General features: G+C 38.3%; 1 protein-coding gene across 1 annotated transcript in view; it reads left to right on the top strand.

Annotated features, from left to right (window-relative positions):
• The window catches only part of LOC149148651 (pectinesterase/pectinesterase inhibitor 3-like), a 101769-nt gene extending 86312 nt beyond the window's left edge, over positions 1 to 15457 (top strand). Inside the window, exon 4 of the mRNA XM_089442239.1 lies at positions 15398 to 15457. Coding sequence (XP_089298365.1) covers positions 15398 to 15457 — 60 coding nt within the window. The remainder of the gene's footprint in view (positions 1 to 15397) is intronic.
• Positions 15458 to 16373: the final 916 nt, after the last annotated feature.

Genomic DNA, 16373 nt, shown 5'->3' on the forward strand with positions numbered 1-16373 from the left:
GCTTCTTTGGAGCAGCACAATATTGGAGGAAGTTCATTTCAATTTTTTCCTCAATTGCAGCTCCCTTACATGCTTTGACAGGATTGAACAAGGTGTTTCAGTGGGGAGGCAAACAACAGAAAGCCTTCGACACCTTGAAAGAAAAGATTAGTACAGCACCTGTACTAGCACTGCCAGATCTACAAAGACCATTTGAGATCCAAACTGATGCCAGTGACTATGCCATGGGAGTAGTGTTGACACAGCACGGTAAACCCATATGTTATCATTCTGAGACTTTTAATCCTACAGTAGTTAACTATCCTACCTATGATAAAGAATTGTATGCATTAGTTCAAAGTGTGAAAAAGTGGAAACATTGCTTAATGGGCAAGGAAACAGTAACACATACTGATCATCAGCCACTTCAATATCTACGCTCCAAAACTAAGTTGCAACAATCAAGACATTACAGATGGATGGGTTTTCTACAATAGTTTCATTTAGTCATCAAATATAAAAAGGGCATACATAACAAGGTTGCAGACATGTTATCTAGACCCATTATAAATGCATCTACCATACTTAAGCATAATTCTGTGCTGCATGAAAGCTACATAGAACAGTATGCTCAGGACATGGACTTTAAGGATGTATATGCAACTTTGAGTCAAGGCAAAAGAGTAGAAGAATTGGACTATCATGTGAAGGACCGACTCTTATATCATTGTGGAAAACTCTGCATTCCACAAACTGAGAGAGCAAAGATAATTAGGGAAGCACACACTTCTTTGATATCAGGTCACTTTGGGGTAAGTAAAACGGTTGCACAACTGCAAAGGTTCTGCTATTGGTCGAAAATGAATGAGACAGTTTCTAGATATGTAAAGGGATGTGCTATGTGTGCTAAAAGAAAGCCCAGTAACAGGAAACTAGGCTTGTACACTCCATTACCAGTTCCTTCTCACCCTTGGGAAAGCATTTCCATGGATTTTGTTGGAGGACTGCCTAAATCTAGGAAAGGTCATGATTATCTATATGTTGTTGTGGATAGGTTCAGAAAAATGTGTATTTTAATACCCTGTAGTAAATAGATTACAGCTGAACAAACTGCAAAATTATTCTTTGAACATGTATGGGTTCATTTTGGATTACCCACTTCTATTGTATCTGATCGAGAAATCCGATTTGTGGGGAATTTTCGGTCAAGTCTGTGGGAACTAATGGACACCAAGTTGAAGAAAAGAATAGATTTTCATCCACAAACAGATAGCTAGACAAAAGTAGTTAATAGGACGGTGATCTAGTTACTGAGAGGATATTGCAGCAAACATCCTAAGCTTTGGGATGAGCACTTGTGCTATGTGCAGCATGCTTACAATAGAGCCAAACACTCTTCTACACAGAGATCTCCTTTTGAGACCTGTTTTGGTTTCATACCAAGGTCTCCTTTGGATTTTGTCTTTGGTAAAGATACCATGGTTGATAGACACAATGATGTGGACAAGGCAACTAGGTTCATTGAACAGATCCAGGAGATCCACCAGGTAGTATAGGAACAGCTGGAAAAGAGCCATGCCAAGTACAAGGCTAGGCATGATAAGCATCAGATGGAGCATAATTTTCAAGTTGGAGACCAAGCCTGGTTGTATATCAGCAAGGACAGGATGCAAGGTGAAGGTAAAAAGCTAAAACCTATCAGGTATGGACCCTTCAGGATACTTGAGAAGATTGGTGAAAAATGCTTTTCACCTTGAGCTACCTGCTTACATGCACATCTACTCGGTCGTAAATGCAGACTGTTTGAGGTTGTTTGAACCTTCAATGATTGAGGACCCTGAAGAGCAGAGTCAATTACCTTTTGTTGACGACCTGCTACCTGAATATCTTAATGAGTTACAGGAAGATACAGTGCTGGACAGGAAGGTAAGGACGACGCGTAGTGGACAAGTGGAATACCTCAGGATTGGGCTTAAAGGTTTGAAGCCGTGCAGTGCGAAGTGGATTGAGATTGGACAAGTGAGAAAACAGTTTCCTCACTAGTCGATGCTTGAAAAGAAAACCAACTATTGGTGGTCCAAAAGCTTTTCAGTAGGGAGGCCGTGATCAGAATCGGATCCATAAATGACTGTCAAAGAACCATGACTAAATTAGGTCAAACAAATCTCTAATGAAATCCAAAACAGCAATTGAAAATGCCTTGAACCAGTGGCAATGGCTGCCAACGTGGAACGATGAGGACCTTGGTCAAAGCGCGCTGACCGAGGCCCATGGAGACTGCACAGGAGGTCAAAACAGCCCCAGGGAGCCCCGGATCTGGAAAAGGAGGTGATTCTGATGCATCGCTGGGCAAATTGGGCCGAAATGGAGGGGCCTTAAGCCCTTGGTCACGTTGGGAGCTAGAGGACCGTGGGTGGAAAAAGGAAAAAGGGCTAACGTACGAAGGCGGGACTCGCGCCCTGGAAACAGGCGGTATTGATTGGGGTGCCCTTGAACGGTAAGAGGTTTTGGAGGAGAGCGGAGCGATCCCACTCAGCGATCGACGCGTGGTAGCAGAGGTGAGAGAAAAACCGCCGTGATTGCGCATTATCAGTCGAGCAAGTCAACCGTGCTCAACATGCATATGACGTTGGATCTGGAGGAGCCCAGATCGGACGGCTGAGATTGCGCCTGATGGAAAGAAGCGGAATTGATAGGAAATTAAGCTGCGTTCTAAAGGGATTTGGAATTCGTTTAACCGCCACGGTGGAGAAAGAACGCATACACGACGTAACGGAAGAAATGAATCGACGAGCAGGCTGGCACTATTCCAATGGGGACACGTGGCTACTTCCCAAGCGTTCATGCTGATGCCGAACAGGGAACTCCCAGCACGCAGGTGGGAGAGGAATCGATGCAGACGGGAGAGGAACCGAACATGCATGAGGATCGAATGGCTAAAGCCATGAACAAAGACAGTCGAAAAGGGAGAGAGAACAGAGAAGAGTCCGAGAGACCAAGAAAGACAGTGAACAATGAACCTTGAGAGGAGGACTGAACACATAGAGCAGTAAAGCCAAGCAAGGGAGACAGAGGGCCGAGCTGACCACAGGCAGCATCGAGCACCAGAGAGCTTGAAGATTCAAGCCTTCCCATAGAGGAATCTGTTCGGATTGAGCATCACAGTTGGCTCTTTCCATTGTAGACCGAGGGTCACAGAGCTGGTAGGAAGAACAAGAGTCTGTGTACTCTGAGTGGCTTGGGGAATCCAAGAACCACTCTGCCAAGCAAACCTGTTTCAGGAGAACTCGGATTGAGTCCATGTATTTGTAATTCTCTGCTTAAAGACACAATAGAAAAAGGCCACCACTGAAGCTGGACCGGAGATGTAGCCCTGGAGAATAGGGTGAACTCCTTATTAAAACTGTTTGTGTCTTTGTGTTGCTTACTGTATTTCTCTGCTGTCTTTCCATTTAAATGTCTGTGTATTGGCAATCTGATCGATCCGTTGCTTAAATAACACATAACACACACCAACACATGAGTCTGTAATACCTTTTGTTTTTAATAAATCTTTAACTGATGGCACTCATAGGGTGATTATCAGATCAGGCATTGAAACAACTAGAAGTATGATCATGTCAGATTCATCATTGTATGCATGAATACCTCTATCTCTATCACTCTCATTGTCAAAAACATCTTCATCTCCTAATGCATCTAGAATAGGATTGGAACATGGCGTACAAGAATTGGATGAGTCTTTTGCCCCATTATTTAAAGCTAAGTGCATACTTCTATGAACATAAACAAGATCTTCCAATCTCCCAAATAAGAATCTATTTCTGTTCTTGGAATGAATATGCTTGAAAGCACTACAATTCCTTTCACATGTCATTGCACTTAATCCATGGCTCAAGACATGAATTGCAAACTTTTGCAATTTTGGGGTACTTGATCCTTAAAATTCCCACCATATTTCTTAAGCATTGTTAATCCTATCGTATTCCATTTCCTTGGTTCCAAATATCCGTTTTTCTAACTTGTATGCTTGAAGCTGTGATATAATCAAAGATACAACTGATGGATTTGGATTTAGCCTTTCAATAACTTCATAAAGTCCACCCGTGGCTTCTTCATCTTGATTCCTTGATACTCTGAATAATATAGGGTTCAAATAACTTGTTGTTGCATGCAAAGGACTATGCATCATCTTCCATCTTCGATCAATTACCTCCCAAATGTCTTGGTAATGAACTTCCATATTATTGAAAGCACTTGCAATGACTTCCATGCAAATGATCCATGCCCTCATATAAGAAAAAACCCATAGAAGGTTTGTCACCACCAATCATGCAGAGGACATCAATAAATGGACCACACAATTTTAAAACTTTTTTCAGCATTTTGCAAAACATTGTTGCCTAACATTATTGCTTCTACTTTCTCTTCCTTTTCTTCTTTTTAAAGGTGCGAGCTCTCCAACTCAACATTACAAAATGCAACTCTTATGCTTGTTTTTCTTCAACAACTCTTTTCAAAGTAATGTAAAATGTGGCAAACCTTGTATTAGTGGGCCTCAACAACTCTAGTTGCATTTTTCCTATATAAACTTAATGTGAGACAATGATTAATGACAAAGTTACAATTGTTTTGGCTCTTTAAAATTGTTTCATTGATCCATGGAAATTTGGCTCAATCATCTAAGAAAAAATTCAAGTGATGTGATACACAAGGGGTCCAATAAATGGTCTTATACTTCTCCATAATAATATTTCCTGCACTGACACAATTTGAGGCATTATCGGTGACAACTTGGACAACATTTTCCTCACCAACCTCTTGAATTGCTTCATTAAAAATTTGAGAAATATATTCAGCTGTCTTTACTCGATCTATTGCATTAATTGCCTTTAAAAAGTACCCCTAAACGACGGAAAGAAACAAGTACATTGATCAATGGTCTATGGCATAAATCTAACCAACCATCACTTAAAATTGTGCAACCGTTATACGAGAAATATAACCCTTACTAAAAGAAATATCCCTTTTTAATGCAATTTTAAAATATGGGCTCCTAGCCACATTAAATGGAATTCCATATGTATAAAAAAGATCAACAACATCATCTTGAACTTATTACTTCTCCAAAATTTTCAAAAATACATTCAATGTTAATACTTCGCTTGCTTTTGTTGGGGTGGAACTTGAGGCAAACATGTTTGAGGTGACATGAGAAATGTTAGTCATGTTAAATGAAAAAGACATAGCAAATTCCCTTTAAATATATTGCCTCTTGATTTCCTTTCTTCCCCTTTCTGCTTTTGATTTTTCTTAATTTAATTACACTGCCTTTTTTTTCTCATTAGATATAACTGGCACTCCACACCACCTCCATTTCCATTAGAGATACTAAGCAAATAGTTAAGGTACCACTAAATCGTTTTCCACATAAAAGACATACATTTTCTCCCTTCTCTCTTCGCATGTTTCCATGCCTCTGTGGTAGATTTTTGAGATGCCAGTTAATTAAAGTTTTTCTCACTGTCCTTTATTCAAAATTTTGGGTATGTAAATTTTTTAAATTGTGTTTTAGTGTTAAAAAAATAAATTTTAATGTAGAGAAGCATAAAGAACTAAACAAAAATCTTTACACATAACTTCATGCAGGCCTCCCCTAACTTAAAAACTTTAAAATTAAATGTTTAATCTATAAATTTCAAATTCAAACCCTTTCGACTTACCTAGCATTTTTTATTCCCTGGTTGCCAATGGTTGTGACTTAGATACAATTGTTGAAAATATGTTGATAGTGGACCTTAAGGATAGTTTGAGTCCAAACTCATAGGATATTGCTAAACATTTTAAGCTAGAGTATGTAGTGTTTGAACACTCAAGACCTCAACAAAAATCCTAGTCATTGTTGTTCGATTTCAAAATGATGATGGATGAATAAGCATGATGGCTACAAACATTCACTATGTGTATCAAAACTTTAAATTATATACTAGATTAGTATAGATTCATTTTAAATAGGGATTATATAGATTTAATATGAGTGAGAGATTCAATTTTTTCATGTGTAAATTTTTTTATGAGTTGTTGGCATTTTGGCACAGGAGTGACGCTTTGATACAGGTATTGTCCTTGATGGCAACTCTCTTTGATGACAGATCTCCGTTCAGACTACAGAATAAAGAGAAATCTAATATACGCCGATTAATCAAGTCCAAGTTGCGTATACACGCCGTCTATATGCATACTAAGTTGCGTATACGCAAGTTATATATATACGGAAGAGCGTATGCACGCAGATATATGAACAGAAAAGCGCGTATAGGTCGGGAAGCTTCTCTTTGGTCCATGGTAGTTAGTCCTCGGTACTTGAGCCTATGTATTTGGACCAAAATATCTCGACAGACGTGTTGATCCCTAGTTTCTAAGTTGATGGTATTGGATTTCTATGGTTTGGCCCTTGGTATTGAACAAGGCCTAAGGCTATATAAGGAGGAGAAGATCATTAGGCAAATCATCCAGTAAAGGCTTGAATATCTGAAGAAGAAAGAGATCTGGTGCAGGTTCTGGGTTGCTTGATCTAAGCTAAGGAGAGATCTCTTCGGTTGATGAAAGACTAGATCTAAAGGATAGATCGGGATCTAATGATTTGAAATGCTCTATTTGATATGGTTGATTATGCGTATTTCTAGATCTACATACTGACGCAATGTTATGTTCTGGGTCTAACTGATGTCTGGTACAGCTGCAAGTTGATAGAATTTATTTTTAGATCTATACGCAGGTTGGCCTCGGTAAAAGCGCGTTTATACGCGGTTTTGGAGCTTGATTTTTGAGTTACAGTTGGGTCTGACTGTTATTGCAGAGTTCTGCAGTCTGCTCTGTGTTCTGGTAACTGGTGATTGACAGGGTTCAGTGGTTCAGTGATTCAAAGTTTGATGATGCTAGTATTGGTTGTTTTATGCTTCAATGATCTATTGTGAAAGTTGAATGAATTGTGGTCTACAGATTGTAATGTTGTGCTTCAGGAATATCTAGTCTGAAAATGTATGAAAGGTGGTACCTGAAAGAAAGAAGATTGTAGGTCAGCACCTACGTACTAGTATCTTAGCTAGTACAAGAGCAAAGGGGGTTGGAGCTCCCTTCCAAGGAAGTTTGGAGAACGAGAGAAGGTTGTAGCTTTCTGCAGGTTGTAGCCTGCGTACTGGTATAAGGCTGCACCAGTACAAAAAGATTGTAAACTGAAGTTTCATATTAAAGAAAGATAGAGACGACTTGCAGCAGGTGGTTTTCACCCACATTGGGTTTCCACCTTATATCTTGGTGTTCATGTGTGTGGTTTCTGTGTGATCTGTTCTACTGCATCTGTTTACTCTTAATATGGTGAATAATGTCCTCATGCACTTAACTGAAGATAAACTGACTGAATTATAAGATTTCTAGTTATACGCTGTTTTCTTTATTCACAGTTGCGTGTACACGCTGGTTCACTTAACGAAAGTAGCGTATATGTTTCTCAGCATTGAAAAAGTTTTATAACTCTGATAATACTGATTCACCCCCCCCCTCTCAGTATTATTTCCAACAATTGGTATCAGAGCAGGTCCTTCAGAGAAGCTTGATCGCTTGAAGGTAGATCGTTCATCATGAGCAACTACGAGAGAGAAGCATCAATCAGGCCACCAATTTTTGATGGGACAAACTTCAATTATTGGAAGGTAAGAGTTACTGCATATCTTCAATCTCTTGGTACAGAAGTTTGGGACATTGTAGAAACAGGCTATGCTTTTCCTTCAGCTACTCCTACAGATCCAGCTGAGAAAAAGAAGTATGAAACAAATGCAAAAGCAGTCAGTACTCTGTTAGGAAGTATATCCCAAACTGAATTCATGAAGGTAATGCACTTCAAATCAGCAAAAGAGATATGGGACAAAATGGTCACGAGCTATGAAGGAGATGAACAGGTAAAACAAGCTAAACTTCAAACTCTCAGGATTCAATATGAGACTCTCAAGATGTATAATGATGAAAGTGTTGCTAATTATTTTCTTCGGGTAGATGAGATTGTTAATTGTATGAAAAATTTGGGTGAAGAAATAAAAGAGGCTATAGTAGTTCAAAAGATTCTAAGATCATTATCCCCCAAGTTTGAATCTAAAGTATCTGCAATAGAAGAAAAGAAAAATCTTCGTGTTCTCACTATGTCTCAGCTACATGGAATTCTAACTGCTTATGAAATGAGAAAGGGAGGTCCATCAGACAGAAGGGAAGCTGCTTTTAAGGCATCAGGCAAAGAAGATTACTATGAAGCAAGCCATGTTCCAGAAGAAGAGGAAGAAGAATCAAATTTTGTCAGAAATCTTCAAAGGGGTTCTGGAAGGTTCAGAGGTAAGCTACCTTTCAAATGCTTTGCTTGTGGAAGAGTAGGTCATTATGCTGCAAAATGTCCCTATAAGGATAAAGGAAAGGAACCTGCTAGATGGAACAAGAAACAAAGTGCAAATAAGAAAAGCTACTACACCCATGAAGATAGTGATGGTTTATCAAAAAGTGATGAAGATGAACAAGGTAATAAATATAAGTTGTTAATGGCATTTGAAGATGATGATTATGAGGATGCTGTAGATGTGAATAACCTCTATGATGAAATTACTAGACTCAAGAGATGTATAGAAGAAAAGAATGTGATCATTGATACTCTACAATTTCAAATTGATGAAAAAGAAAAACATCTTGAAAAACTAGAAGGTGAAATTGTTGGTCTCAGAAAAGAAATTGAGAAAACAAAAGCTATTAATCTTAAGTTTGTCAAAGGATCTGAAGCTTTGGATGAGATTATCAATGTGCAGCGGTCTCCTCTAAACAAGACAGGTTTGGGTTACAATGGAGAAACCTCTCAAGCATCCACCTCAAAAAGTTATCTTGATGCGGCAAGAAGAAATGAGCAGAAGAACAATGAAGATAATCAGGTAAAGCAGGGACAAAATGCAAACAGAAACTATCAGGGGCAATCCATCTTAAGGGTGAACAAAAGCTACAACCAGCCACAGGTAAAATCTTCTCAGTTTGGTTCAAGAATAGATGAAAATAGAAATTACAATCAGTTGGCAGGTAGATTCAATAACCGCAGAAGCTTCTTCAATGGACAATGCTTTTCTTGCCATAATTTTGGTCACAAAGCAGCTCAATGTGTTGCATATAAAACAATCATGACTAGGGAAGCTCAAAAACAAAGAAGTATGACAGGGATGACAAAAAGGACCTATAACAACTTTTTGGTTCTTGAAAATGAATTCGAATGTTCTATTTGCAATAACTTTGGTCATAAAGAATCTGAATGAAGGAGCAGGTTTCAGCAGAAAAAGGAGCAAGCCTCAAGCACCAAAACATGGAGAATAAAGGAACCTCAAACAGAAAGATGTGGAATAGCATTTTATGCAGAGGGACAGGAAAATCTATGGTACATTGACAGTGGATGTTCGAAGCATATGACAGGTGATAAAGAAAAACTTGAATCTTATTCTGTTCTAGAAAAAGGAAAGAAAGTCTCTTTTGGAAACGATACTCCTGCAACTATAAAAGGAAAAGGCATTGCTCAGTTAAAAGGAAAGGTCAAAGCTGGAAATGTTTTGTATGTTGATGGATTGAAGCATAATCTTCTAAGTGTCAGCCAGATGTGTGATCAAAGAATCGAGGTTTGTTTCAGATCAAATGGATGTATTGTTCGTGATCTTGATACAGGTAAAACAGTACTCAAAGGCAAAAGAACTCCAAATAATCTGTACATATTTGAAGAAGGGCAACAACAATGCTATCTAAGCAAGGATGAATAGCACTGGTTATGGCATCGAAGGTTGGGACATCTAAGCTTTTCACAAATAAGGAAAGCATGCAAATATCAGGCAGTTCGTGGTCTTCCAGATATCAAAATTCCAGACAATACCATATGCAAATCTTGTCAATTTGGAAAGCAAACCAGAACTAACTTTCCAGAGAAGGAAGGATCAGCTAGCATGCCTCTCGAGCTAGTCCATACAGATGTATGTGGTCCATTTAGGAAGAGGACACCTCGAGGAGAAGAATATCTGATATTATTCATTGATGATTTCTCCAGATTTGTTTGGTTAGGGCTCATGAAGCACAAAGATGAAGCATTCGAAAAATTCAAATCCTTCAAAGCCTTGGTTGAAAATGAATCAGGACACAAAATTAAGTGCCTCAAATCTGACAGAGGTGGGGAGTTTACCTCAAACGAATTTTTCGATTTCTGTGAAGAATATGGGATAAGAAGAGAATTCTCTACAGCTAGAACTCCTCAGCAAAATGGGGTTGTGGAAAGAATGAACAGAACAATCCAACAAATGGCTCGTGCTATGCTTGATGAATCAGGTACTCCGGCAACCTTCTGGGGTGAAGCTGCACATGCTGCGGTTATTATTCTTAACAAAACAAATGTCCGAGTAAACAGCACTCAAACACCTCATGAGCTCTGGAGTGGTGAGACTCCTTCGGTGAAGCACTTCAAAATCTTTGGGAGCAAATGTTATATTAAAAATACTGATGAGCAACTTGGCAAACTTGAACCAAGAGCAGATGAGGGCATTCTTCTTGGTTATTCTCCACATAGCAAAGCATACAAGTGCTACAATAAAAGGCTTGGCAAAATTGTTGACAGCATTGATGTAGTGGTTGATGAGAAGGGATATATTCCTAGGCAAGTTCACCATGAAGACATTGAAGAAGATGAAGGCTACCCTCAAAGACGGAATGATGAAGAAGAAGAACCTCAAGAAGAAGAAGAACCTCAGGAAGAACCAGAGGAGCAGACAAGAATAGAAGAGAAGACTCCATCCAGATATGTTCAAAAGAATCATCCGGAATCTCAGATTGTGGGGCAGAAAGAAGCAGGAGTACAAACAAGAAGGACACTTGCAGAAGCTTCAAGCTATTTGGCATTACTCTCCTCCACTGAACCACAAAATGTGAAAGAGGCATGCAAGGATGAATGTTGGGTCAAAGCAATGGATGAAGAACTTGAGCAGATCGAAAAGAACAACACTTGGGAATTAGTTCCTAGACCAAAAGATAAAAATGTAATAGGAACAAAATGGGTCTTCAAGAATAAATTGAATGAAAATGGAGAAGTAATTAGAAACAAGGCCAGACTTGTTTGTAAAGGGTATGCACAGCAAGAAGGAATAGATTTTGAAGAGACCTTTGCTCCTGTGGCAAGACTTGAGGCTATCCGAATGTTCCTTGCTCTTTCAAGCTTTCAAAACTTCAAGGTATTTCAAATGGATGTGAAATCAGCCTTTCTGAATGGAGACTTAGAAGAAGAAGTATATATTGAGCAGCCAGATGGTTTCATTCTTGGGAATGATCCAAACCTTGTATGCAGATTGAAAAAAGCTCTCTATGGACTCAAACAAGCACCAAGGGCTTGGTACTATCGGTTGGACAAATATCTTCACCAACAAGGCTTTTCAAAAGGATCAGCAGATAGCAATCTCTATATAAAAGTTGAAAATAGCAAATTGCTAATTCTTGTTGTTTATGTAGATGATATTATCTTTGGCAGCAATGAAGAGACTATGAGTCAAAACTTTGCCTCGGTTATGCAGAAAGAATTCGAAATGTCACTACTTGGAGAATTGACATATTTTCTTGGATTGCAAATTCAACAAAATGGAGGAGGTATCTTCTTGTCTCAAACAAAATACCTCAAGCAGATCTTGAAGAAGTATGGCATGGAAGAGTCAAAGCCAGTATGTACACCCATGGTTACAGGATGCAGCCTCAGTGCAAATGATGAATCAGCAACAGTTCACCAACCCACTTATAGATCCATGATTGGGAGTTTGCTCTATTTGACAGGTACCCGACCAGATATTACACATGCAGTAGGAATTGTTGGAAGATTTCAAGCCAACCCAAAGGAAACTCATCTTCAGGCAGTCAAAAGAATCTTCAAGTATCTTCAAGGGACCCAAAACTATGGCTTATGGTATCCTAGAAATACAGATCTCACTCTTCATGCTTACACAGATGCAGATTGGGCTGGAAGTGTGGATGATAGGAAAAGCACAAGTGGTGGTGCTTTCTTCATGGGTTCCAGATTAGTATCTTGGTTCAGCAAGAAACAGAGTTCGATTGCCTTATCTATAGCTGAAGCAGAATATGTGGCTGCGGCATCTTGTTGCACACAACTTCTTTGGATGATGCAGACCTTGCAGGACTTTCAAATCACTTGCACTCCACCAGTTTCTATCTTATGTGATAATACTAGTGCAATCAGCATTTCAAAGAATCCAGTCATGCACTCAAAGACCAAGCACATACCAATCAAGTACCATTTTCTCCGGGAACAAGTGCTTGAGCAGAAGGTCAAGTTGGAGTATGTTCCTTCTAAGGAACAAGTTGCTGATATTCTCACAAAACCACTGCCCAGGGAAACTTTTGAATATCTCAGACAAAAGCTGGGAGTAGTTGATGCTTCATCCTGCTGTTGAAGTTTGTCTGTTCTACAGAAAAGTTGGTATACGCAAGTTACTAAAGGTATATCCGCGTATACACGCGGCTTTATGCTGAGAACGTCGCGTGTATGGTGTACGCTTGTTGCAGAGAGTATATCCGCGTTCATACGCTGTTTTGTGCAGGATAAAACGCGTATATGGAGTTCTGAGCAGAAAGGGCAAACTCTGGTTTGAAAAGGTCTGAGATGGATATGTCAGAATCCTTCAGACACAGTTTCAGGAGGTGCAGCAGGCACAGGTTCAGGGGGAGCAGATTAAAAGTCTCATAAAGCATTGTTGGCATTTAGATGTTTTGGTTATTGGTTTCAGGAGAAGGAGCTCAGAAAGAAATCCTGGTTGCTGATCTAAAAGATGTTTATCAGATGCTGCTGGTGACTTTCATAAGTCTTGGTCTAGATCTGTTGTCTCTATGTCATATATCTCTTTTGTGATATATCTTTTATGATGTCAAGGCCATGTAACGGCCTATGTTGGTCTCCCCACTATGCCTGGGATGATTGATGTAATATAATTGGTTGTTTCTGATGTGTTCCCTCTTGGTAGGGAGTATGGATGTATGTATTGAGTCTTTTGGTGATAGGAAGGTTCCTTATAGTGTAGAAGTCTTGGTTCTTGTTGAAGAACATCTTTTGCAGATCTGGCCTACAGTCAGGGGGAGCATGATTCAGCACAGTCAAGCAGAGGTATCAGCATGTACTCGGGGGGAGCATAGCCCTTTGCCCTTGATGACAAAGGGGGAGGATGATTCTAAGGATCTTGAGGTTGCCATCAAGTCCAAAGGGGGAGATTGTTGGCATTTTGGCACAGGAGTGACGCTTTGATACAGGTATTGTCCTTGATGGCAACTCTCTTTGATGACAGATCTCCGTTCAGACTACAGAATAAAGAGAAATCTAATATACGCCGATTAATCAAGTCCAAGTTGCGTATACACGCCGTCTATATGCATACTAAGTTGCGTATACGCAGGTTATATATATACGGAAGAGCGTATGCACGCAGATATATGAACAGAAAAGCGCGTATAGGTCGGGAAGCTTCTCTTTGGTCCATGGTAGTTAGTCCTCGGTACTTGAGCCTATGTATTTGGACCAAAATATCTCGACAGACGTGTTGATCCCTAGTTTCTAAGTTGATGGTATTGGATTTCTATGGTTTGGCCCTTGGTATTGAACAAGGCCTAAGGCTATATAAGGAGGAGAAGATCATTAGGCAAATCATCCAGTAAAGGCTTGAATATCTGAAGAAGAAAGAGATCTGGTGCAGGTTCTGGGTTGCTTGATCTAAGCTAAGGAGAGATCTCTTCGGTTGATGAAAGACTAGATCTAAAGGATAGATCGGGATCTAATGATTTGAAATGCTCTATTTGATATGGTTGATTATGCGTATTTCTAGATCTACATACTAACGCAATGTTATGTTCTGGGTCTAACTGATGTCTGGTACAGCTGCAAGTTGATAGAATTTATTTTTAGATCTATACGCAGGTTGGCCTCGGTAAAAGCGCGTGTATACGCGGTTTTCTCTCATTGAAGTAGCGTATATATTTTGGAGCTTGATTTTTGAGTTACAGTTGGGTCTGACTGTTATTGCAGAGTTCTGCAGTCTGCTCTGTGTTCTGGTAACTGGTGATTGACAGGGTTCAGTGGTTCAGTGATTCAAAGTTTGATGATGCTAGTATTGGTTGTTTTATGCTTCAATGATCTATTGTGAAAGTTGAATGAATTGTGGTCTACAGATTGTAATGTTGTGCTTCAGTAATATCCAGTCTGAAAATGTATGAAAGGTGGTACCTGAAAGAAAGAAGATTGTAGGTCAGCACCTACGTACTAGTATCTTAGCTAGTACAAGAGCAAAGGGGGTTGGAGCTCCCTTCCAAGGAAGTTTGGAGAACGAGAGAAGGTTGTAGCTTTCTGCAGGTTGTAGCCTGCGTACTGGTATAAGGCTGCACCAGTACAAAAAGATTGTAAACTGAAGTTTCATATTAAAGAAAGATAGAGACGACTTGCAGCAGGTGGTTTTCACCCACATTGGGTTTCCACCTTATATCTTGGTGTTCATGTGTGTGGTTTCTGTGTGATCTGTTCTACTGCATCTGTTTACTCTTAATATGGTGAATAATGTCCTCATGCACTTAACTGAAGATAAACTGGCTGAATTATAAGATTTCTAGTTATACGCTGTTTTCTTTATTCACAGTTGCGTGTACACGCTGGTTCACTTAACGAAAGTAGCGTATATGTTTCTCAGCATTGAAAAAGTTTTATAACTCTGATAATACTGATTCACCCCCCCCCTCTCAGTATTATTTCCAACATGAGTAAATATTGTTTAAATGTTTTGTATAATTTATTTATTTATTTTTTTGGTTTTTAAATTTTTTATTTTATTTTAGTGAACATAAGAAAATTTTAGTTTTGATAAGAGATAAACAACATTACACATCATACTAAACTGTAAAATAAACTTATTTAATTCGAATTGAGAAACAAATTACAATCACAAAATATACATGACCGTTGAGTACACAAGTTTTAACTTTTATTGTTTACCTTGAGCCTAGAGGGGGGAAGGATGTTTACCTTGAGCCTAGAGGAGGGGAAGGAAAAAGTCCTGGTCCCACCACCCCATGCCACATCCTCGACTATAACGAAAACTGTGGGTCCCCAACAAAAGCACACGGATTGCATAAACCCACTAGAAACTTAAAAAAAACCATGCACATAATACTACTGCATTTACTACCTTTACTAAATTTCAGTGTCATAGGCAAATTTGTTGACTCCAAATTCGCCGAATTTATTCGCCAAGAAATCGAGTTCGAATTCGAAATGAAATTCGATTTTTAGTTTAGCAACTTTAGATGTTTCTATTTGCTTCCATGTCTATAGGGAAAGCAACAGGATACAGAAACTCTCTCTAAAGAAGGCTTTCAGCTGGATATGGGGTAGTGACATTTTATGAAATAAAGAAGGTAGATCATTTTAAATTTTATTATTTAACATTTATAGAAATATTAGAGCAAGCTTAGCTGTTGAACTAAAAAGGAAAATGAAGCTCTCATAAAGACATAAAGACACACAATTATCTAATAATATTTTTGTGAAAAGTTATTTTGTTATAAATGGAAGAAAATTGTTTTAATGATTTTTGGAACTATTTGGTTCTATTATGTTTTTATAGATGGAAAGAAGGTCTATAATTAGGTTTTTAGATAGTCATATGGGTTGATTACATAATCTTTATTTTGAATGTGTTTTTTTTAAATACAACTGCAGTGTGTAATTTTTACTTTTTGTATGGGAAGGTGAGTAGTAAGCCCAAGAATCGGATTTTATAGCTAAAAGGGTATTTCATAAGGCATCTGATGAATGTGTATTTCTATACCCATGCAAAATGTAATTTTGTGGTTTTGTGGTTTTTTGAAATGAAATTAGGGATTTTTTTATGAGGAAAATAATAATGTTATTACGTATAATAATTCATTCTATTTTAATGTAATGTTGCTATTATGTTATATTAATATTCTTATCAGTATTGTTATTACTATTAATGTTAGTCTTTATGTTATTCATAATATCTAAATAATAACATTAATATTAATAACATAACGATATTAACAATAAAAATGTTAAGATTCATAATAATTTTTTTATTATTAATGGGTTGAATCACAAAAATGATATCTAATAATATTATCATAAACATTATTAATGACATTATTAGTAACATTATCAATTTTATTATTAATATGGAAAACATGTTTACCCATAGTCAATTCAAGCCCATAAAACATGCCAACATCTTTAATTCAGGGCCATAGAATAATTGTTCACGCTTAATAAATTTATAAAATTCATTGTTGTC

The sequence above is a fragment of the Pinus tabuliformis genome, chromosome 9 (assembly GCF_031772625.1).
Source record: "Pinus tabuliformis cultivar Carrire ecotype Pingquan chromosome 9, CPIR1, whole genome shotgun sequence".
Lineage (NCBI taxonomy): Eukaryota > Viridiplantae > Streptophyta > Pinopsida > Pinales > Pinaceae > Pinus > Pinus tabuliformis.